Source organism: Eschrichtius robustus, chromosome 17 (genome assembly GCF_028021215.1).
Source record: "Eschrichtius robustus isolate mEscRob2 chromosome 17, mEscRob2.pri, whole genome shotgun sequence".
In the NCBI taxonomy this organism is placed as follows: Eukaryota; Metazoa; Chordata; class Mammalia; order Artiodactyla; family Eschrichtiidae; genus Eschrichtius; species Eschrichtius robustus.
In genome coordinates this window covers 20,026,565-20,052,261 of record NC_090840.1, presented here as the reverse complement: position 1 = coordinate 20,052,261, position 25,697 = coordinate 20,026,565, and the positions used below count along the sequence as shown (strand labels likewise).

The window sequence follows — 25,697 nt, the reverse complement described above, 5'->3', positions numbered from 1 at the left end:
AGAAATTTTGAAAGGTTCTGTAAAAATCATTTAATTCAGCCTCTTGCAGCTTGGAGAACCCTTTTTATATCATTAATAATTACTAAACCAGTTTTTCCCTGCTTCAGCAAATAAAGTGTGTGTGTGTGTGTGTGTGTGTGTGTGTGTGTGTGTGTGAATGAGAAAGAGAGAGGGAGGCATCGCTGTTTTTTGAGGCAGCCTGTCAATTGTTTTAAATAAGCTCCAGCTTTAGATAATATCAAATAGTCAAATAGTTTTGGGCTCCAGTGAACTATATTCCTCGGTCCACTGGAGTTTTTGAAAATATGCTGAGTCACTGATTTAAATTTGTCTTTGCTTTCATCATAACCTACCTGGTATATATTTTAGTTTCTTTAATCCGTTCAAAAGTTTGGTTTTTTTTTTTTTTTTGATTTGTTTTTAGGAGGAAGATTCGTTAAAAGTACAAAAGTGGTTTCTTATTCATGTTGCAACAAATGTACAGTCATTTACATGTAAATATGTGTTAACAGATAACACAATGGATAATATTCAATCATCACTCAACTGCATATATTTAAAAACCACAGTAAGAAGCTCACATTGTCATTCTATACCAAAGATTTAATCTCCTTAAAGTCAACCAGACCTGGGCTTGAATATGGCTCTCCTACTTTTTAGGTTAATGAACTTTGGTTACATTATTGAAACCCTCTAAGCTAAAGGTTTCTTCCTTTACAAGAGAAAGATAATAATACCTCTCTTACAGGGCTGCTCTGAGGATTAAATGAGGCAATGCGTGTGTGACACAGATGGCTAATTTGTCTCCCGATAGCAGAAGCCCAGCGATGTACAGTTTTTGTTGGCACAAGGCTTTCTACCTAACACTCCCAGCCTCCCTGAGAACAAGATGTGGGCATGGGCTAAGTTCTAGTCAATGGATATCTGCTTCTAGATTGTTTTAGGAGAGGGAAATAAATGTCTGTCTTGGTTGAGCCACTCTTTTAAGAGTTTCTTTTTTACAGTTTAACCTGTATCCTAACTGATAAAACTAACATGCTTTATTTTAACATACATCTTCAAATATAGGCAGATTTCAAGGAATACCCAGTCATCTATGGAATGTCTATTTATAATTTTCTAAACTTAATATAGGCATATTTAACTGTGGGCCAAAAAGATACTTCTTAGCCACGGGATATCCATAAGTGATTCTTCTTCATAGAAATATACCCTATTCTACAGTGACTGCTTTATTTTTTTAATTTGCAAGTTTAAAATTTATTTAAAAACTTGGTTCATTTAATATTAATCTGGGATTTCTGATCTACTGTTCACAGTCTAAAAAGAACACTTAGCTCTGCATCACATCACCATAAGCAATTATTTACAGATTTAAATTAAAAATAAGACAACAAATGAAAGTAGTACATAAGATTCAACTGGTTCAGGCACAGTACAAGTTTATACTATATAAACATATTGAAACTCAGATATACATTGGTTGCATCTAAAGGTTTTAAACAATAGCAACAACAAACAAAATGAGCATATAAACAAGAAAACAGGATACCATCTTATAACAGCACCATGAAGAAGCCTTGGCTAAGAGTTTGCCAAAAGTGCTATCCTGAGATATTTCAAGACCAACAACTTTTCACATTTATGCAGTGCCGTTCAGAAGTAAACATATTCTCACAATTGCTTCTGTTTGGAGAGAGGCTGGTGTGAAATGACTGAAGCTTGATTTGCAACTATTTTGTACGGTTCTTGTCCAGAGCCTTGAGGTGGGGAAGGAAGTGGGGTTTCTGGAGCTGCTAAAAAAGAATCAGAGAATTGTATGCAATGGTGACAGTCACCTTGGCCCGTCCCATTAAGTCCTGCAGGACACCAATATGCATTACTTAATTTTGGATATGTTTTTAAAAGATAATATATAAAGTAGTGATTATAATACATTATCAGGTCACTGACCTACTATTGGAGATGCACTCCCATCTTACTGTCCCAATTAGCATTGAACTAAATCATACTTAAAAATCTTGACAGTCACTTTAAGGTGTCTTCTGCCTTTCTTAATAGCATTTATGAACATCTGATTCTCTCAAAAACCCAGCAGAAAAAAAGTTAAAATGAAAAGAATTAACAGAAAGCTAGTTTTTTTCCAGATCTTACAATATAAATTTTATATTGTAAATCAAAATTGCAATCAAAAAAGCACATAAAATAAAACATATTTGGTTTAGATTTTACTAATTCAAACATTAGATGACATGAAAAAATTAAGGTAAGATAACTTTTCAAGTGCTTTGAAATCTATGTTGTAGTTAAAAGCATCTAAAAAATACTGGCTTTGTCCCTTCAAAGTTATTCTATTACAAATACACTTGGCGGTCCCTTCCCCATCAATGCAAAGAGCACTGAGTAATTAAAAAAAATAAGTTACAGTTTGAATACTTCATTGTCTATAACAGTTCTATCCTGGAAATAACAGTTGGTTATTGGTAGGTTGGTTTGCTTTCCAGGATAGAACTGTTTTTATAACAATTCTTCTATTGGCAAATTTTAACCATATTACAAAATAATCTAGAAGCCATTCTATAATTTTTAAAAACTTGAAATATTTTAGTACTCACATTATTATTCCATATATTTAACAGAACAAATAGAAAATGTTTAATGATCAGACTGAGGCATTGCAAACTTCATAGATTTTTTTTTTTCCCAAACAGTTTTTAAAAATTCTACACAAAATGAGAACAGTCCCTTTTTGCCTGGTTTTCTTTAATATATTAACTTTATATTATTAAGTGTGAATTAGCAATTACTTAGAAACAATGTCTTTAGATATAATTTAATTGACAAAAGAATTACCAAATTTGCTTTAAAAATTATTCTTGGATATTTAGGATGGATCTAACACTCAAGTAGTCTGCTGTAAAAGACCAAGAAAATATGCATGAACTTAAATATGTGTGTATGCTTGTGTTTAATGTTTTGCTTTGTGTAAAATATAAACTGTTCCAAATGAGCACAAGCAAAGCAAAGTTTTCCTTTACAAATGAATTTCTTAAATATTATGTTGAGAGAGGGAAAATAAAAATAAAAAGTGTGATGATGTGATTCTAAAAAGATTAGGGTCAGCAAACATGCTTTTAAAATACTACAAAACTAGCATTTAAAAAGTAAAGGATTTAACCACCAGCAGAATTATTAAACTTTCTTGTCAGTTGATACCTACAATGTTCAATGTGTTGTTAATGTGTTTTATTTTCCAAGTTTATGAATAACTGATCTCTAAGAGACACAACTTCATAGACTCTTTGGTATGGTATTGGGCTTGCCTCTCTCTGCTCTAGACTATTAATTAAATGAAAGTGGTAACATCTGCTTTGCAAGAATGGTCCCAGTATGGAGGTTCCTCAAAAAATTAAAACTAGAACTTCCATAGTATCCAGCAATTCCACTCCTGGGTATATATCTGAAGAAAACAGAAGCACTAATTTGAAAAGATACATGCACCTCAATGTTCATAACAGCTTTATTTACAATAGCCAAGATATGGAAGCCACCTAAGTGTCCATTAACAGATGAATGGACAAGGAAGATGTGAAAAAAATATATAGATATATTTATATATATTGAATATTATATTATATATATATATCATTTATATATATATGAATATTACTCAGCCATAAAAAAGAATGAAATTTTGGCACTTGCAACAACTTGGATGGACCTGTAGGGTATTATGCATAGTGAAATAAGTCAAAGAGAGAAAGACAAATACTGTATGTTTTCACTTATATGTGGAAACTAAACAATAAAACAAATGAATAAATATAACAAAGCAGAAACAGACTCATAGATACAGAGAACAAACTAGTGGTTACCTGTGAGAAGTTGGGGAGAGGGAAGGGGAAGACACAAGAAGGGGATTGAGAGGCACAAACTACTAGGTATAAAATAAGATACGAGGATGTGATGTACAACACAGGGAATATAACCAATAACTTTAAATGGAATATAATCTATAAAAATATTGAATCACTACGTTGTACACCTGAAACCAATATACCATCGTAAATCAACTGTACTTCAAGGAAAAAACAAAAGAGAACGTTCCCAAATTAATGTCTTTCAACTACATTGGGACCCACAGATTAAATGTGCTATAGTATACATCATTTGTATTTTTTTCTAACATTTCATTTCTGCCTCTGTCATATACTCAAAGAACTTTGTGTTTCAGACACTATTTACACATAGATCTACCAGTGTGTGTAACTAAAGAACAGCAGTGATTGCATGTATTTCTGTGGCTTCTACTCTTCCTACCACTAGGTAGCAGTCAGATGGTACTCACTTAATTGTTGTCGCATTGCACTGAACATTTGGGTAAAACAACATTGTAGCTAGTTATTAAGGGCAATTGTAAATTCAGTAGGCAATGCTGGTACCCATAATAATTATATCACAGTAACTGAAGGCATCTCAGTGAGGTAGCTGGTTTAGTGTTCAGAGGCAATAGATCAAAAGTAAATCTGGAATTAATTAGTATGAATTCAGAAGCAATTAATTCTAGATATTTTTGTCAAATAGAGATTTTTTTAATCTCCAATGTGACATATAAAAATGAAATATGTGTTAAATCTGCAATAATATCAGATTAACTAGCAACCCGTAGTATTTATATAGTCATTTTAGTTCCAAAGAACTAAAGGAAGCCTAAGTAGCCCATGCTTTGCACAATTATGATATATACGAATGTCAGTTATCACAGCTTAGTTAAATAGCACCAGTCTTTCGAAAACATGGTTCAAATTTCAGTTAGCATGCTAACTCTAATAAACTGTGAGTATTGCATAAACTCACAAACTTCACTGCTAACTCTTCAGTCTACAAATAATTACCTAAAATAATAGATTTGCATTTTGATCAGTGACCAATCACATCACATCCTTCAGTCTGTCCATGATTATTCAATGAACATATTTCCTTCAGTTCATACACTGACAACAAACTGTGTAGTTGTGTTGCCTCCCCGTCTCCCTCTCAGTGACAAATCCACATGACAATTTGCAAAAATGGACAACTGAAAGAGAATTGGCCAAAAGGGGAGAACATGCAGTAAAGAAACAAAAAGTGATAATGTTGGAAGTGAAATTCAAATCGAACAGGAATGGAGCTATAGAAGAAAGAGCTGACCATGGAAATGTTGACACTACCATTGTTTGAGTCCCTAAAAATTCAGCCAAGAACTTAGTGAAGGAAAGCTTGTCAACAGAAATGAGGAACCAGTTGCACTGAAAAGGTTGAAGAGGTCCCAGAGGAAGTGAAACTGGCAAAAAAATTCACATCAAATGGATTCTCAGAGATATTTTAGGACATTAAAAATGCAAAGGATAAAATGTTGGAAACTGACCCAAACTTCCAAAAGAGTAAAATCCATCAAAGATGCTCACTTCCTCTTGTAAGTCATTAGAAGAGAACATGGCAAGCAGTGTTCAAACTACCCTTCATATTTTTTTACAAAAAAATAAAACACATTAATTCTCAGTGTTATTAATATTTTAAATTATGGTGCACTAAGCATTAAAACTACTATTTTTTTCTTTAGTTTCCCTAGACATTTATAACCTATAGCTAAAAGAGTTCTTGATGTGTTGACAAATATATTTAAAGATCACAAGCAATCATAATTTTCCTGTTGATTATTAAGATTCTTTGCATGCTTCCACCTCGTAGAGTCATTTTTATGGTCCTGTACTACCAGGCAAAGCTAGGACATCCTGCATGTTCTTTTGTGCTCCTAAACCTATGAAGAAGAAAAATTTAGTACTCACATCTCCATTTTAGGGAGAAAAGTCATACCTAAGAAGAATAAGTGACTTGCTTCACAATCTCCCACAGTTAAATCTTGGAGAAGAAATTATATCCAATTTTTATAATTTCTGGGCACAAATAGATTCTTTCCCCAAATTCCACCTTTTCTCAGGTAATTAAGTTTAAGAAATATTATGTTTCAAAAGTAGCCCAGATACTTACAGATCTGGTCTGCATGAACCAGTGTTGACATTGGACCCAAAAGTATAGTTTGTCCAGTTAATGGATCTTGAGATAAATGTGGGTGCATTGGATGATGGAGATGGTTAGCCTCACTGGAAGCACCTACAGAAGATAAAAAGATGCTTGCATTAGTGATATTTAATCAGGAACAGCAAGTTTACCTTGGAACAACTGTTTTGATTGACAGCTTGAATATTGCTATTTTTGCAAAGTGCTTTTTGGGAATTCAAAAATAAATTAATAGAGCCACTGCCATGTTAAAGACAATGTCAGCTTTCACTGTACATTGGTTAGATTAATGTTGTATCATATTATGTTGTATATTAATAATGGACCTTCTGTGCAGTTTCCTGGAATCATTAGGTTTGCTGCCTGTTGTTAAGGCAATTCCAAGAATCACTTACCTTAAGTTTACAGTATTTGGGATCACCCTACTAGCATAAACAACTTTTATTTCAGAAAGATGTCATTAGAAACACATTAAGCACTAGAAAACTAAAATTAAACTAAACTAAAATAAAGTGATTTTATAAGGAAATTTAATCTAGATCAGAATACAAAATAAATGATTTCTTAAGTTATTCCTGACATCTACTGCAGCAATGAAATCTCGTTTTTCCCTTTTCATTGTGTTGTGTCAGTTAATTACTTCAGAAGCACAATGTTTATTTTTAAAGTATTTATTATATATATATATTTTTGGTTATGTTGCAATTCCGATATCCTTGAGCTTTTAGAGGAGTCAAGGCATAGAAAAATATAATATACTCCAAGAAGTACTAACAATAGGAGATATAGTTCTATTTACCATATTTGGGAGGATCTGAAAATTGAGGAAAGAGGGACAGGGTAGAGTAAAGATGGTGGAGGTGAGTACCAATGGAGGGGAGGTTTGAATATGTTCAAGTATTTCTGTTCCCATCCAATGGGTTTTGCAGACTTTCTAAATGTAAAATACTGAGTTCGTTACATCATGGACAGAAGGTAAACAGGTCAAGTTGCTCTAAAGTACTGTAGTACGATGTTAATAAATAAAATAGAAATTCTGAAATATACTCACCACCCAGTAGCATCTCCTGAAGTAAGCTGTCGATTTTAACCATCCCAAAAAGTTTAACGAATTGTATTTGCTCAATCATTTGCCAAGTGACGCTCTGCAGCGTGGGCAGGAGCAAGAGCAGCTCCCCAAACCTGCCCCGGGAGTCGTACTGCCGGTCGTTGATGTAGTCCTCCAAACTCAGCTGCACTTGGAACCGCATGTTCTTAATCTTTACTGGATCACTTAGCCCTTTTGCGTCTAAGCAAGGAATAAAAAGGGCAATCTAAATACTTAACCTTACTAGAGTGTAACAGAAAATATTCTAGTATTTAAAAAGTAGTTTAATTTTCACTGCAATTATTTTTAATGGAACTTTGGAAACAAACCTGGATCAAAAAATACAATTGCCTTCAAACAAGCATATTCATTGTCATCGATCTGAATTTCTTGAAATGGTCGGACCAGCTCGTCTAGAACCCGGTTGGCCACACGGCTAATCTCAACTTCACAGCTGTTGCGGTGAATAATGTAATTGTTTCCTAGGTAAAAAAATAAAATAAAAAGATAAAATAATCACCCCCCTCACACACACAAAATTGTCAGATTTTGTTTCATTTTTTTACAAACCAATATTTTAAATGGTCTTCCCTTGAAGAAACAGGAATAGTACTTCCTCTTTCAAGAGCATTGTTAGTTATGTTAGAAAAACTTTAGAACACTTACAGGATCAATAACATTGATAATATGATCACATGCATTTTAACAGCCTCGGTCACTTGTGATAATACTAAAGTACAGACTAATAACAAGCTAATTATTGACAAGGGAGAAACAAGATACAATGATTAGCTTTCCACTATCTCAGTTATCTATTAGTGTTTTACTCATTAATGAGCACATTACAAAACCTAAAGAATCTCTCTTGCTTACGGTGAACTAAAAATGGCATTCCTTTAGTGGTCTAGGTGTATTTACATGTAACAACTACTGAGACACAATTTGAATAAGCCTAAGTAGACGAGGCTGATTTTTGAAAATTAGCATGTATAGTCTCATGAGTTGCCTCATTAAATAGTAAATTCTCTCTTCCTGGACTTGTTTAAGTAGAGACGGGATGATCACTTTACGGGGCTGTATTCAAAGGCGTTCAGAAATTGGACAGAGAACTGGACCACCTAACCCCTAAAGGCATTCTACCTTAGAAAGTCTCGGGCTATGATACTATTATAGCTTCTAAAACATTAGAAAATTGGAAGCTTATTTTAGCCCCTAAAATAGCTGCTAAATTTTTATTTTCTGGTTTTATAAAAAACAGAATATTCTGACTTCTTTCACTGCAGGCAAAGACAATCCTCAGTATAAATAATAACATGTGCAAAATTATTCGAAAAATGTAGCCCTGCCCTTCTTATGAAAAGTTAAAGTACCTAATTATTTAGGGTAAAACAATTTAGAACTATGTAGTAAAATTGTTTTGATTTCTATGTATATTGTATTCAGATTTATAATGAGAACAGTATTGTAGGGGAACTAAAAATGCAAGAGAAAGTTTAACAGAATTTAAAAGCAGTCATATCATGTGGTTTCGAATCCTGGCTCTATCCCTTACTTGCTTTGTGACCTTAGGTAAATTTTCTTGGCCTTCATTTCTTCACCTACGAAACAGGCTGAAAATAATAGTACATATCCCTCAGGGTTATTGTGAAGATTAAATGAGAGAGTGTATATATAAACATGTAAAGCACTTAAAGCAATGCATCGTACATAGTAAGTCCTCAGTAAACATTAGCTATTGTGATATTATGTTCAATTTATTTATATTTGGGACAAAATATCTATCACAGAAATGGAATAAGACAATTTAATCATCATTTCACACAGCCAGAGGGAGGTAGAGCTTATAAACATTAGAGGGATCTCAAATATCCCAACAGGAAACCTAACTTCATAAGTTAAGTAGGGGATCAGCATACTTCCTTAATGAAGACACAAGCTTTTCCTTTGTCTCTTTTAACTCTCAGAATTTTTCAGACATTGTATTGTCACAAAAAATTATTTTTAACTTGGGGTTCTGTAGCATATCATGGGCAATGAGATCATAGGAGATAAACGTGTTCCTTAGAAGAGTATAAAATAATATATACTATAATTATTAGGTAGACACTGAGAGTGTATGAAACAACACTGGGACCCCGTAAGATGGTGACACAAATCACTAACTCTTTGTCCTGATATGATTTAAACATACCTCAATATTATGTTTATCGAGCAACATCTTTTATTTTTAAATCTTAATGCACCCTGAACATCCACTCTGAACTTCCCTGAATTAACGGCAAGGAAAAACAGGGCTTGAGTGAGGACCTGACCAACTAAATCCAATTTGTGAAGTGACAGAACCATTTGGCAGTGCTACGAATGCCTGGTACATACAGAATAGGCCCCACGTAAGTATGAAGCATGCATAATTTTTTCTCAAATTAAAAAAAAAAAAACTTACCCAAAAGCAAAATATCTTTATACACCATGGATCTCTTTGTAGCTCCAAGCAGTAAATGTTCCCCTGCGTGAGCTCTCAACAGTGCCACCTTAATGAAAAATTCCAAGTTTAACAATTAATTATAAAATATAATGATTAAAAGATTATATAAGCCTGATTAACTTAGTATTCTTTAAGACTGGGACTTTTTTTTTGTTTTAACAACTACAATATTCATAGATTCTTGCCATGATTAAGGCTTCCATTTTTCTATTTTTAGCATGTCAACAGAGTTTTACTTTTCAAAATTTCTAAAACTAACAAGTCAATACAATGGCAGCAAGAAAAAAAAGAAAAAGAAAAAGAAAAGCAGAACAGTTTAGTGTTTGGGAGTGAATGATGTTTGGGCATAGAGTCAAACAAACCAGATTTCAAATTCTGGCTTGGCCACTTACTCCTGTTTAACCTTGGGTTAGTTGACCAGTATGCTTGGGACTCATTTGTTTCCATCTATCAAATGGAGATAGTGATAAAAATCTGAAAGTGTAGTCATGAGGATTAAAGGAGAAAATATATGTAAAACAAGATCTCTTATACATAATAAACTGAATAAACAAAAGCAAAACAAAGATTGGTGATAAAGCGAAATGAGTATGGGGGATCTGGGTTCTGACATTTTCTGCACTAAGCTCTCAAGGGAGCTCCATTGCCTGCTGAACATCACCAGTAGGAAGAATAGGAAGCATTTCAAATTTAACACATCAAAGTAATGCTTCTCCAACATCTTCATCTGCTTAGTAAATGGCACCGTCATCCAAAATGCTTTTTCACACCAAAAACAAGGGTCTACTTGGATCCCTCTCGAATTGTACAGCAAATTCTAGTGCTGCTTCTCCATTGCTACGGCCCCTGTCCAAGCCTTGGTCATTCTTCGCCTGGCCCACCAAAATAAACTCCATAGAGCTACTAGGTATTCCTGCTTCCTTTCTGGTTCCTCCACCCTAAGTCCTTCTTGCCAGACCTTCTATGATGGTATCTTGTAATAATAATAATCACTTAATATCACTCCTCTGCTAAAAACTCTTCACTGGTTTCTTACTGTCCTTAGAATAAAACCCAGAAACCTCAACAGTGGCCTCACGTGAGGTTATGGCTCAATGCTTTGCCCCCCCTGCCCATGTCTCTGGTTTCATCTTACAACATCCTTTGCTCACTTTTCTCCAGGCACATTACGCCTGCCTGCCTCAGAGCCTTTGAACTTGCTGTTCCTGTACCCAGAATGCTTTCTCCTCAGATCTTGACATGCTTAGCCCCTTGCCACTCAGGTCTCAAGAAAAATCTTCTCTAATCCCCAATTTAAAGGATCTGTTACCACTCCACCCCCAGTCATTCTCCAACAACTCATCCCATTTCATTTTATAGAACTCTTCCCCACCTAGAATTATCTTACTCATTATCTGTATACTTTTATTGTCTGCCTCTCCCAAATAGAATGCAAATTTTATGAGAATAGTGATGTAATCTGTATTTTTACTGCCGGATACTCACAGTTCCTAAAACTGAACCAGTAATCCTAAGAAATATTTGTTTGATGAATACACTGAGTGAATTTAACTGATATATGGTTCAGTTTTAAAAACTGTTAAGTGGAGATTATAACACTTATGCCACAGAGCTCCCGAGAGTATTAAATAAAATAATGTAATATATAATGCATTTGAAACCCGAGTGCCTTATCCATAATAGACATTCACCAATCCACGGCTATTAATGTTATACTGTTAATATTAAAGTGTCTGTTAGTAAATGAAAACATTATTGACAAGTTACAGGATTTCAATTTCCCAATTTTTAAATCATTGTCTTCATACATGTCAGCAACTTTAAAAAAAAAAAAAGAGTGGTAATAAAAATATAAAACTGATAAATAACATAACCCTACTTATATGGCTTGGGGTGAGACAAGTAAGTTTTAGCAATTTAGCATTATTCACTCTGAAATAACCTTCTGAGACAAGCTATCTTTACGATATGTCCACAACCATGACTCATACCGGGAAGGGAGTTACAGAACATTTTAAGAATGATTTCCGATTTCACAGTATTTTCTTTTTGTAACCAGGTGAAATGCTCTCCTAGAAATATAACTGCTAACTTGCTGTGATCACTTATTTTCTGGTTATATAAATATTTTGCCCTTCTTTGATTTTTAAACAATCATGTACCTTTCCCTTTGATTGTTTCTTTGTTTTTGTTTATCAATGATAAAGAGCATTGGTCAGAGGGTATAAAAATAGACACTGGTTATATTATATATCATACTTTATTTAACCTGGGGGAACTTGAAATTTTCAAATTATTTATATACAGAATATTATATACTACTTAGAAGAATTAAAAATGAATCTGAAACTAATAATCTAATCTTTATAGACTAATTAGAACATTAAACTTCTTAACTACTTTTTTTTTTATTAAGAAAGTGGATTGCTTTATTAGAAACAGTGAATATAAAAAGGAGATTGATTTCAGGTAAGAACTCTTTAAAAATATTTCGAGACTATACAAGTAAAAACTTTTTACAAAGATGTTTAGCATTCATTTTCCCTTGGTTCATTTTAAAGAACCTAAATATTTTATTTACTTAAAGACATCAAAATGTTAGACTGCTGGTGAGTTAAGCTCCTTGAGATAATTCAAAATATCAAATATCTCAATTTTTGAGAACTTATATATTTGATGCTAGTAATTAAAACATTATATTATATTGATAAACATTTTTTTTTTACTGATTTGAATACAGTATGTTGATAATCTGAAGTGTAAGGTCACTTGAGAAATGAGATCAGCTAATTTTTCTAATGTTCAAGTTGTATTTTAGCCACCAAGTTCTGTTACAATTCTACAGGTTCAAAGAAAAAGTCAGATTAAGTCTCATCAATGCCCCTACTGCTGGTCATTTTTATGGGTAACTCTAGCAGTTTCCCCCTCCCTCTCAAGTAGTCAAGGTTAATAGACCTGTTAACACTGATTAAATGGCAGTACTTTCCAATATGTTTACATTTACAATAAATAATGTAATAATAAATATAAAACAGATAAACTTGAAGGTTGCTTACAGGTTAATTTATCAGACAAACTCCAATGTGCATAACCTTGCAGAAAGTCTGGGGAAAATTAAGAGTTCATAAACTGTGAAAGGTAGAGACAAGTATCTTAGCTACTTCTTTAAACATATTGGAAAGTGAACTTTTAGCTATTAACTCAAATACCTTAATATACATATGACAAAGTATGAAAATATCTATATTAGGAAAAGATCACTACATCTGAATTCTATTTTCAGTAGATTTCAGAACACAATTCTACAGACTTTTTTTTTTTTTTACCAGATTTATACTTTTTATACGTCAATGCTAGAATAAAATTGACAACATGAAAGGCACAATTTTATATGTTAAGTGCATAAAAGTGCCTACAAAGACACCAACACAACCTGGGTGGTTTCTGTCTAGAAGTGGCCTGGTATTTCTGAAGAATTTTATATGCACCTTTAGTAAACACCAAGACACAGTGGGGTACCATTTGCCTTCCAGACATTTATTCTTCCAATACTTCATCTCACAGTTATCTACTGGCAGTTATCTACTTACTACCTGTCTTTCTCCCTTACTTAAGCTTTTTAGACCTCAGGAGGGAAGAACATAGGGTTGATCAACCCTCATCCAATCAATGAATTTGTAAGACCCCTAAAATAGAATTTAAACAGTCTGTCTCTCAACAGACTGTTTAACTTCAAGGAGAATGAACAAGAAAACCAATCTTTCTCTCATAAGATAATTTAACCTTTGTCAAATATAGTAAAACTACTACAAATATAATTAAAAGAACTGAAAAACTTAGCAAAGTTCAAAAAACATTTTTTTTAAAGCATTCATAATCTCTTCAAATTATACCTGATCATCCAGTGGTAACTCACAAAAGGCAGGAATATATTTAGCCCATTCCACCAAGACTAAGAGCTGCTGTTTCATGGATTCACAGACATCACCAATACTGGCAATTTTCTTAATATTTATGTCAGTGCTTGCACCAGGGCTTGAGACTGAGATCTAGCATTAAGAAGAACATTATATTAATTCATCACTGAACATAACACAAGACCACTATTTCTCTTTTTTCTACAACTGCAATAAGTAAGCACCATTGAAGTGGGCACTATCATTGTCACAGTATCTTGAAATATACTAAACATGTTAAAATTGAGAAATCAAATACGTATCAATTCAGGTTAAATTGAGAACATTCACTGCATAGCACCATGGTCTGGGAGTACTATCTTATTTTCTGGCCAAACCTGTAAAATAAGTTACCACACCTTTCAGGGAGCTTCATAATTCAAAATGACTATACAAAGAGCTATGGAGTATCCACATGAACTATGTTGTATGATTTTATTTTTAACTGAAGATGATAGTTCCACTAAGAAAGCCCATCTTTAATTTGCTGTAATTTATGAAGGAAAGTTTCCGTTGGATAAAGTTTACCAACTGAGGAGAAAAGATTTAGATGAGAAGTCAGACTATTTATGCTGCTGCATTTAATGGAAGCCCACCCAAATAAAGTTAAGAAACCAACCTTTGACTCAGCAAGTTGAAAATCTTGATGTGTAATGATAAATTTTTTAAATGATGTATAATTTTGAACTATCTAAGATATAAGTAGTGTTCAAATGCCTTTCTGCTGAAAAAAATCACTTTCTAAACTTAATTTTTGAACATGTGTGTGTGTGTGTGTACGTGTCTTTCTGCAGTGTATCTCTATTTCCTCACAGTTCCTTTCAGGCCATTCTCGAAATACTTTATAGGACCATCAAGTAATCTTCAAGTAATGATGATGATAATGGTGACGTTAACTTCATCATTTACCCTTGTGTTATCAAAAATGAAAGTAGTTGCATTGACTCATTATAGAACCTGATTAATAGCTATTTCATTGTTTGCTTTATAATAGAAAAATACCATTAACATTTCTAATAGGGGCAATGGTAAGATAAACTTTCTTCAAAAGGTTTCTTTATTTGATTCTTAAGTGATTTACTTTTATTTATATAACTAATCACTTATAGTTTTAACTTTAGAATTGATATCCTCATTCTAGAAATTTCAAATAATAAAGTTTCTCCTGTGTTTTCTAAATTCTGGTTCTTCCCTTTAATACCTGTTTCCAAAGCAGATGTTAAGGTGAGTTCTTGAATCTAGAAGTCATTTTCAAGGAAGGAAGCTCTAATGATAGGCTTCAAATAAACACCCCCAAAGCTGTGATAACTGATTTCCAGATTCAATCAATAAAACAAGATACTGTCCCCAGGGCATTGTGCTATGCATTAAGTATTTTAAATCAACCTTGCAAACAAACTTTTAACACTCTTAGACTGAAATGCATTTCATTTTTCCATTTAAAAAGTAGGAACTTGCCCAAGAAAAGTCAAAATTGAGTCAACATTCCAACTAATATTTTCAAAGTAAAATTCTTCAATTTGCATAGGTGTAATTTATTATAGTAATGAGCACATTTGAGTGAACTTAAATCATTTTAGTATTATGCCTAAATAGACATCTGATTCTATTAAACAGGGCTGGATGCTGGTGCAGCAGTAATGCAGCAGTACCTGGCGAGACCGAACTTCTGCTTGTGCCAGTGTGTTAATGGAGGGGATGTTGCTGCCATCAAATGTGCTTCTTCTCGTGCTTATTCTATCACGTTCGTTTTGCACAGCTAGGGGAGCAAATCACAGTATATACTGGTCAGTTTTCTTCAATATATGTCAGAATATACAGTTTGAAGTAAAAACAACATTACTATAAAAGGAGAAATGGGATGCCTCTAAAAGACCTTGGAGGGGGGTGCTTGAGGCAGGGAGAAAAGTATGACTGAAGGTATGTTTCATTCTGTACCATTTTTAAAGTAGGAAGAGCCAGGCTTGTCACTAGAGCTCATAAAATATTGCCTTTTGGGACTTCATGATGGCACGCATGTTAGAAAGTGTTGGGTCAGTCAGTTCAGCCATGCTGTAGTTTTACGAGGTTGGTTTTCCATTCTCTCAAAGTTAATAAAACCATAAGATAACTAGAGGAAGAGTACAACCTGTGAGATTGACCAGGTCAAAGATAAGAGTGTATTCACTGTCAGAAAATATGAGTCATACATTTTGAAACTCCCATTTTTCTTTTTCTTCTAAAGCACTAGCAAAAATGCAAAGTAAATTTATTTAGTTAAGGTGATTTTCAGATGGCAATCCTATGATCTCTTATGAAACAATGTCCTCAGGACAGTTTACAAACACTAATAAGGCAAAAATTGCAGCACGTAGGGGTCTCTCTTGAGAACATTGAGATTAGAATATCAGCATTTTGGAACAATGAAGAAATATTAAGTAATTATATGAAAGTTTTCTAAGAAAGAGATCTCTCTGTTTCAGAAAGGAAAAAAAAGAATAATGTGTATCCCCCAATTTTTTATCGAAAACTAAATTTTTAAAAATAAGGAAGAGGGAGAGGGTTAGTACGAATTTGTATACTTGTAATACATAGAATAATAGAAGTCAGATGTCAAAGTTGGATTTCAAACCTTAAAAGGTAAAATTATCTTCTCTTAACCAAAAAGAATGGAAACAAAGTCTGTAGCCCCTAAATTATTTACACTAATGCTCTATCCAATTCTGCTGGAAAGATAAGACATTAAACTACCAGAAATTTTTTCTGTAATTATTCTTTTATTGAAGAAATTCATCAATTTCTATGCCAAAATCTACTATCTAACCAAACTTACTATTTAACTATCAACTCCACTAATTTGAAAGAGAAAATATTAAACTTCTTGCCTTTAAGAGTGAGTAATCTTTAGTTGGAGTGAATCATTAATATTTTATTTTTAAATCATATTTACTGGTAGCTTACTTCCTCTCTCTCCCTTTTTTTTTTTTTTTTTTTTTTTTTAGCAAATATTGTCATTGACTTTCAGCCTAAACTGACTCATTTGGAAATGTATACATGGAGGTAAAAAAATTAAAATATAAGTTATGCTTTTATGAATTTCATTTACATGATCGATCTTTAGAAAAATGCTAAAAGATATTGTGAACATTTGTAATTATCTTGCAGCTACCTTTTTTGACATAAAACCATATTTATATACGTTTCCATCTAACTAACCTTAATATTATGCTATTAGTGTAAATAAGAAAAATATATCTACTTTGAAAGCTAAAACTTACTTCCTAATCTATTTAGGAAAAATTAATACATTATTCTATGAACAGTATAAGATATACTTTCACTGTTTTTGAAAATAATTTAATTTAGCAAACTGTAAAACTCTTAACGGAATTGTAGAATTGTGGTTTGCTTTTACATTGGTAGGAGTGAAGCAGAGGTTCAAGTAGAAATGAATGAAGATAATTGACAAAGCAGGTAATTAATCCCATAAACTACCAAATAGGCCACTAGAAATGTCATGTTGAAATGAAAGTGTTTTTCCTTTAACTTTGTGAACGTTATTTTGCCTTTTTTTCTGAGACTAGCAACTGAATGAAATGAATGGAATTTTTGTCTCTTGAAAATACTGAGTGACAAAGAAAAAAACTATGTTTAAGATAGGTTTGATATTTTTCACATATCTGATTTAATTTTTTAATAAGATATGAAACAGTTCTGAAAAATATCTCTTTGTATGTGATAGTGATAGGGATAAGCATGTGACAAAATAATAAACAGAAAATTGTATAGCAGCTATTCCCTGCCAAACATTTAAATGTGCTAAACACATTTGTTTTGCTAAATTAACCATAGTTAGAACATAGGATAATATAATTAGATTATTTAATATGTTCAAAATGAAATTAGTGCACGTTAAAATAGAGCATCTAGTCCATTGTCTCTGTCTTTGAATAGAATATAAGCTCCCTGACAGGGGGGATTATTTTGCTCAGTATGTTCACTACTGAAACCTCAGCACCCACAACAGTGTTTGGAGAGCAGCAGTGCTCAATAAATTTGTTAAATAAATAAATGAATGCATGAAAAGTCAATGTTCAGTTAATATTTATGAAATGAATAAAGATATTCAGTTGTTAGTGAGAATAAAAAATCCATTTAAAATTCATTTATAATTGCATCCTATTAATATATTTTGCCATTTAGCTTTTGAACAAGAAATTGGAATATTTTTTCAGACAATAATTTTCTTGCCAGGGATTACGCAGTAGTGGATAGAACATGTCAAACTGGTCAGCAGGTAAAGACTGGCTCTACCACTCACCAGCGCGTACCAGTGTCCTTGAGTAAATTCTTAAACTCGAGGAACCACAGATTCTTCACTGAGGATAATCAGAACTCATGTAAAGGTTATTGTGATTAAATGAGAACATGTGTGTATAACACTTTTCATCAATAATGTTAATAATCATTATGTTATATATTATTACCTTCTTTTTTCATTCCTGCTCTAAAGCACTTTCTTAATCGACAGTATCTACATTGATTCCTTTTGTCTTTGTCAACAACACATTGCCGACTGAACCTACAATGCCAAAACAATATATTAGTTTGCAGAAAACTGTTATTTATCAAAAAAAGCAAACAGAGTTTTAAAAAGTATAGTCAAATTTAGATCAACAGGAAGAATGTATAAGAACAATTAGCTATGACTTTTCTAATCTCATGATCGACATGAAAATACAAGCCTCATCTCTCATGCAGTCTTTCTAATAAAACAAAACTGAACGATATCTCACTTTTGGCCAGTATCCATGATCATTTCTATCTTGAGCCATGAAAGCCAAACCTAGTTTAAAAATTCTGGCATACAAATTCTAATGCTTACTGCTAAATGATCTCAGTGTGATAAGGAACTTCACTCCTCTGAACTTTCATGCTTTTCTCTATTTAAAAATTCTTCTATTAATTTTACATCATATCCAATTGGAGTTTACTCTACATTCCAAATTACATATCAAGAGGCAATTGAATAAAGTATAAAGAGTAGAGTCTCTGAAAAATTAGGTACTACTTCACACCCACTAGAGTGGCTATAATCAGAAAAAACAGACAATAGCAAATAATGAGGTTGTGGAAAAACTGGACCTCTCACACATTGTTAGTTATAATACAAAATGATGTGCTGCTTAGGAAAACAGTTTGGCAGTTTTTCAAAAAGTTAAACAAGAGTTACCAAATGACCCAGCAATTCCACTCCTAGGTATACACCCAAGAGAAATGAAAACATATATTCACACAAACACTTACACACAAATGTCCATAGCAGCATTATTCATAATAGCCAAAAAGTGGGGACAACCCAAATGCCCATCAACTGATGAACAGATAAACAAAATGTGGTGTACCCACACAATGGCATATTACACCTGGCAATAAATAAGAATGAAGCGCTGATACATGCTACAACATGGATGAACCTTGAGAACACTATTCTAAGTGAAAGAAGTCAGACACAAAAGGTCACATATTGTGTAATTTCATTTATATCAAATGTGCAAAAGAGACAAATCTATAAAGACAGAAAGTAGATCAGTAGTTACCTCATATGGTGGGGAGGGAGTTGGGGGGAATGAGGAGTGACTATTGAAGGGTACTAAGAGGTTCCTTTATAGGATGGTGAAATATTCTAAATTGAATGTAGTGATGATTGTACAACTCTGTGAATATAATAAAAAAATGAATTGCATACTAAAAAAAAAAAAAAAAGTACAGTCTCTGGAATTAGACCTGAGCTTGATTCCCAGGTCAACATTCACTGTCTATAGAACTTGGAAATGTTATTTAACTTTCCAAGTTAACCCACAATTGTAAAATAGGGAAAACCTGTCGTCACAGGTTGTTAACTGAGCATACTTAAAAGACTATGAGATCAGCAAAACCTGAGCTTAAAAAACCTTTTTGCCCCTAAACTTACATCAATATAATATTTTCCAAATGGAAAATCATGGCATTTGCTTAATACCAATACATGTAAAGAAAGCTAAGTTGGCAGCAGTATTCATGATGGGAAGGTGGGAGGAGTAAAGCCATACATGTTGTTGGAATAGTTTTTAAATTTCCAAAATTTGTTATGGGAACGTTTCTTTCCCACTTTTCTCATACAGGAAGGGTGGAAATCTTGAAATCTCTGTGTGCTGACATTCTCTGACTCTTAAAAGTTCTTGTTGGGGCGCTCAACTCAATATTCTGTAATAAGCTATATGGGAAAAGAATCTGAAAAAGAATAGGTATATGTATATGTATAACTGATTCACTTTTCTGTACACCTGAAACTAACACAACATTGTAAATCAACTATGGTCCAACAGGAAGTAAAAAATTAAATTAAAAAAAGTTGCTGTTGGATTTAGTTGCTTGGATGGCCATTTTTTGTATACATATATATATATTTCACCTTCAACAGAACACATAACTTAAAAATTGTAAAAAATAGTGTTTACATGTTATTTTGTATGTATTTTAGTTATTAATCTTTTAGAAGTACTCAATATTTGATGTAATCATAGAGAAAATGCTTTTGATGAAGGAAATCCACTTGATTACACCTCTTGAGTTTGGTTGTATATAAAAGCAAGAACACACTCTTTTTTGTTTACCAAGAAGGTTTTAAAGTAGATGATTTACATTTTTATACCTACTTTAAGCTCTCCTAAAAAAATTACTAGAGAACACTAGTTAGATATTTGGGAGTTATATATTAACTTTTCCCACATCCCTAGACGTCAAATGGCATCATATTGTAAGAGAGTTAACTTCTTCCCAAACATCCAGCTTGTTCCTAAAACACCTTAACAATCCTACACGTGACTTTCAGAGACAGAGCAAACACATATTTTTCTGTTAAAGTCAGTCATTTTTTAATAACCCATATTTAACACAGATATAATCTGTATTCAAGAACTGTCATTCTGAACACTCAAAGGGAAATATCTGACCCTAAATCGTGCTATGATGTTGACTTTTTTTAAAAAAGCCTACTAGAAACATGTGATACATAAAATATAAATACATTTTAGACAAACATTAAATTCAATTACAAAATTGTGGCACGAGAAATACATCTAAAATTTTAGAGCTGAAAATTTCATTTTATTCAGTAACATCAACAAGCTACCAAAATCATCTGCCTTTTTATAATTTTGTTCCAAGACTCAGGACATGATGACGCTAAAAAGATAAGCAATATGCAGAAAAATACACGCATTGTGAAACCATTTAAATACAGATTTACGTATGTCTATTGGTATACGAACATGTGGTGAAACAATAAAGAAACACGAGGAAAAGACAAACACCAAATTTCAGATGGTATTTACCTCTGGGAGAGAGGGGAGGAAGAGAAAGTGATAGGGGAGGTGTCCACTGGAGGCTTCAATTATATTGCTCTAAACTGGGTGGTAAGCATGTGGATTTTTTAATATACATTTTATAAGATGTTATGAAACTAAGATGTTTCATAAAAAAGAACCACCCGTGTGACTGCATGTGTATACACACCCACACACCCTCACTTTTCATGTCGTTCATAAATTTTGTTGTTAGAGTTACAGAAATTTGAAAGCTCTGAATTTTATTCCTGTACTTCTTGCATGGCATTTTGAAACACCTCTAAAGATCACCTTCTGGGAAGGAGCATTTCAAGTACCTGCAGGAATAAACGTGACTCTTGCGGATGCTGCGTCTGAAGAAGCCCTTGCACCCATCACAGCTGGAGGCGCCATAGTGCTTTCCTGTCGCTCTGTCCCCACATATAGCACATAGACAGTTGACACCGTTATCTGTGGTATTCATACTTGTTGTCTCTGGGACAGAACTATCTGTTAAAGAAAGAGAAAGAGGTAGAGTGCAAGTTAGTACTGAGTATTTCTTACATAAATTGGCCTACTAATTATTCATGGGAGTGAAATAGTCTCTTCCTCAGCTTCTTGGAAGCTCCAAACCAGTGCTCTCCTTTTATTCACTGGCTGTTTCTGCCAGTCTCCATTCCAAACTCCCCACTCGTATTTTGGAGGATTAAAATTTGGTATACCACAGGGCTCAGTCCCTCAACTATACCCTTTCCCTAGGGAAGCTCATCCAGTCTCATGACATTAAATATCATCTGTATGATGAAAAATCCCCACATTTTATTTCTAGGCCCGATGTCTCCCACGGGTATCAGTCTGAAATGCCCAAATACCTACTGAACAACTTCACTTTGGAGTTTAATAAGAATTGCAAATTAATGTATCAAAAATAGAACTCTGATTTTTTTTTTTTTTTTTTCTCCTAGAACTTGTTCTTCCTTCAGTCTTCCTTAGTCAGTCAATGGTACCATCTAGTACCTAAGGCCAATAATCTGGGAGTCTTTACTGAATTCTCGCCTTCGTTGCTCATATCCAATCCATGAGTCATATTTAAAATACATATCGAATCCACAACTTTTCAGCCTTTTACCATGGCCACCCTTATCCAATTGAACATAATCTTTTCCCTGGATTATTGCAATAGCTTCCTATCTAATTTCTTGAATACCTCCACCCTGGTTCCCCTACTGTTTATTATCAGAAAGCCCGCGATGTGCTCTTGGCATAAGAAATTCACGTCACATTAGCCTTCAGCATCCAACCCTTAGATACAAAATAAAGCCTACACATATTCCCATGGCCTATAGAGCCCAGAGTGAAAAGGTTCCCTTCCCACCTCTCTGATCCCATTATCTGGCACTACTTTTCATCCTGTTCACTAGTCTCCAGTAATGTGGCCTCTTTTTTTTTTTTTTTCTCCTTGAAGTCTGTTCCCATCTCAGAGCCTTTACACTTGCTATCCCTTCTGCCTGGAAGGAAAGCTCTTCCTCAAGAATTTCTATGAGCTGGCTATCCAGTTTCTGCTCACATCTCACATTTTCTGTGAAACATTCTGTAAACACACATCTAAAAGAGCCATCTCTCCTTTGCCCTTCAAGTAGAACCTAGTACCTTGCTTATATTTTAAACTAACCACTTCATTTTCTAAAATTATATTATGCTTCAGTCTGTTCATTTATTACCCATCTTTCCCCATAGAATAAAAACTTCATGATGTCAGAGGATTTATCTGTCTTAGTCACCCCTCTGCCTTCCAGCTCTTAGAACTATGCCTTACATAAAGTGAGAACTAATTGTTTTGAAGAAAGACGCTTCAAAAAATCCACAGATATTTTTACTTAAATATTTCTTAAATTAGTTAATATTGTTTACTACATCTTTACAAATCTCTATGTACTCAAAAGATGTTAGATAATAAGAATATATTATACACTTTAATTGATAATAAATTATATAATAATGTAAATATAATAATTCATTATTATATTTCCAATATAAAAAAGATAAAATCAAAGACTGTTATGTCCCAATTACATTCTGTGACAATATATGTATTCTATTTACTAATACTTCTGAGTTGACAAATATTGTCATATATAACTTCATAAAGTTACAAAAATCTTCAGTGAGAATATGCTTAAGGGTAATCATGTGACATTTTAGAATTTAAATGTTTGTAATTTTTCTTTTGATAACATAAACAAAATAGATATTAGAAATATGGCAGAAGTGTTAAAGATTGACTGTGTTCTGGATGATTATATGGAAACAAAAAAAATATTCAACTCTTACTTCCAGTTTAATGTCATACTTGCATATTATTAACAAGAATTTACATATTATTACAAGAAAACAAGTTAGACAACACTTTGGAAATAGCCATATAAGTCAGTTGTTTTAGTAAATATTTATGGTAAATCTGTCCCTACTATTTAGTAATCTATAGCCTTTAAAAAATTCATGAGTCTATTGAGGTAAATACTTTATTAAATACCTTAGTCAAGTCTAAACATAAGGATTAAAAATAGTGACTTCCTAATAGATGCACTGTCAATTGATTTTAACTCCTTTGTGCTAAAATTTCAGAATTCATCTTCTGAAAATGTTTAGAAATCTTCCCACTAATAAATTATTGTTGTTTATTGTAAATATTACAGCTATAGCAGTCATTGAAATTGTACAGCATATTAGAACGTTAAGATATCCTGAGTACAAGATACATTCTCAGTCCTGAGCTAAACACACACACACACACACACACACACACACGCACACACACACAGAGAATTTTCCAAAGCATATATAATTAGCAGATTTTAGGAGTTCTAACAATTATAACTGATCTTGGACAAAATTTTTACATGAAAAAATACGTAAATTCAAAGTCAGTAGTAAACTGTATTCTATAAAGACATGAGTCCTAAACAAGTCATGTCTTATTTAAAGTTAAAATGTTACAGTAGATAAATACCAAGAGCTTTGTGAGGCTAAACATTAGCTTGTCAAGTGCAGTTATAATATAAACCCTTATTTCTTTCCATATTTGTGTCCAATGCAAAAACTTGATAGTAATTTTAAATACAGTTTCTCAGCAGCAGCAATTGAGAACTGGAATAATGAAAGGAGAAGGCGACCAGTAAAACTGTCCAGTGTTCTAAGGACAATTTTCCATATGTCATTTTAAATGTTGCATAGAAAATATACTTTACAGCCAACCTGCCAATATTACTCATTACTGTGATTTACAGTAAATAAAATAACTGTTGAAACTACTCTTTCTATCTAAGTGGCCCATGACAGAATTCCGAGGTTACTTTATTATGCATAGCTAAGCTTTTTCTATCTCAAACATAAGATAGCCATAGCATTATTAATTTAAATTTTGTGACGAAGCACAAAAGCCTCAGATCCGTGGCCTTAAAAAACAAGCCCTGAATTCTCCAGCAATGAAACACACGGAACCACCACCTGGGAAGCTCAGTTTTCCTGCTCTCATTATACTTACTTTTCTTTTTATCTACAAGCAGATGAGAACTCACCATTTGAATTATACAGAATCTGCATAGTTTCAAACTCCAAAGTTGTATAAGTTGGGTCCAAAACTTCACTGTAATTTGCCATCTCCATGTCCAGTATCGGTTCCGATACCCTCATCATTGATTTAGATACACACATACGAGTGGCACCACAGGCCCAGAGTGTGTGATGGCTGTTGGGCTTTCAATCTGTGAGGGATAATCCAAAGTTAACTGTAACTGAGTGACTTATGTGCTGCAGTGGGAGGAGCTGTAAAACTGTAAACTCCTTCAGCAGGCCATATTCTGCTTACTTCTTTTTCTTTTATGGTGTACGAAAGCAATTCATTGTGATAATGTTGGAATGCTTCATGAAATCACCTTATCTGAAGTGCTTAGTGGACTAACTTGATTTCCTAAATGGATTTCCAGTAGACAATAAATGATGTCATTAAGAGGATTAAAAATAGAAAAGAGAATACCTCTGATTTTGAACTGTCATTATAGCATCATTTCTCCCATTTAAGTGGCTGAAATCTCATGCCCCATGTTCTAAAAAAATGAGAATTACCTTACTGTTATAAATTGGGTAAGTCAAGACTGTAAGTTAACACTTAACATAAGCACTTAATAATTTCAAGTTTCTTTACCCATGCAATAAAGCTAACTTTCTGTTGAGGAAAAACAAATTTGTAATTTGAAATGACAGGGATTTATGATATATTCCAGTAGAAGCCTGGGCATAGCCCTAATATGGCCTGAAACACATTCTCTTTAGTTATCAATCTATGAGTTGGTGTCCCTTGCATGTTTGTAAATGTTCCAAGGGCAGAACCAGTACAGTTGCTAGTATCTTGTAGGCATTCGATAAGTAATTGTTAGACAACCACGGTGAGATGCTGGGAAGCTTGCCATGGCATGCAGCCTGAGAGCCCTTAAAAACTGCTTCAGGGAGGCCCCTTGGAAAAGATGTGCAGCAGGCTGAATACCAGTGTGCAATGAAGACAGGGTAGGAAAGAAAGCTAAATCCTTATTCTCCATAGTGGAGAGTCAATGGATAACACGAAAACTGAAAGTACAAGAAGCATCATGTCACTTAAAGTCATGGGGTAATAGTGGGGGGGAAAAAGAAAGAAAAAAGAAGAAGGCTAAAAGAAGTGCCTCTGAGAACGATGCCCATTTACCTTTTTTGTTTGTTTTTTGTTTTGT

The 25,697-nt window shown here is 33.4% G+C and overlaps 1 protein-coding gene across 1 annotated transcript; it reads right to left on the bottom strand.

Annotated features, from left to right (window-relative positions):
- Positions 1-1,674: 1,674 nt before the first annotated feature.
- On the bottom strand, positions 1,675-24,648 carry HNF4G (hepatocyte nuclear factor 4 gamma). Its single transcript, XM_068525592.1, has 10 exons — positions 24,513-24,648; positions 21,273-21,444; positions 18,055-18,149; positions 15,241-15,347; positions 13,526-13,681; positions 9,591-9,678; positions 7,477-7,629; positions 7,112-7,348; positions 6,031-6,153; positions 1,675-1,796 (listed from the first exon to the last, which is right to left on the bottom strand). Exons 1-10 carry the CDS (start codon positions 24,646-24,648, stop codon positions 1,675-1,677), a joined length of 1,389 nt encoding a protein of 462 aa, XP_068381693.1.
- Positions 24,649-25,697: the final 1,049 nt, after the last annotated feature.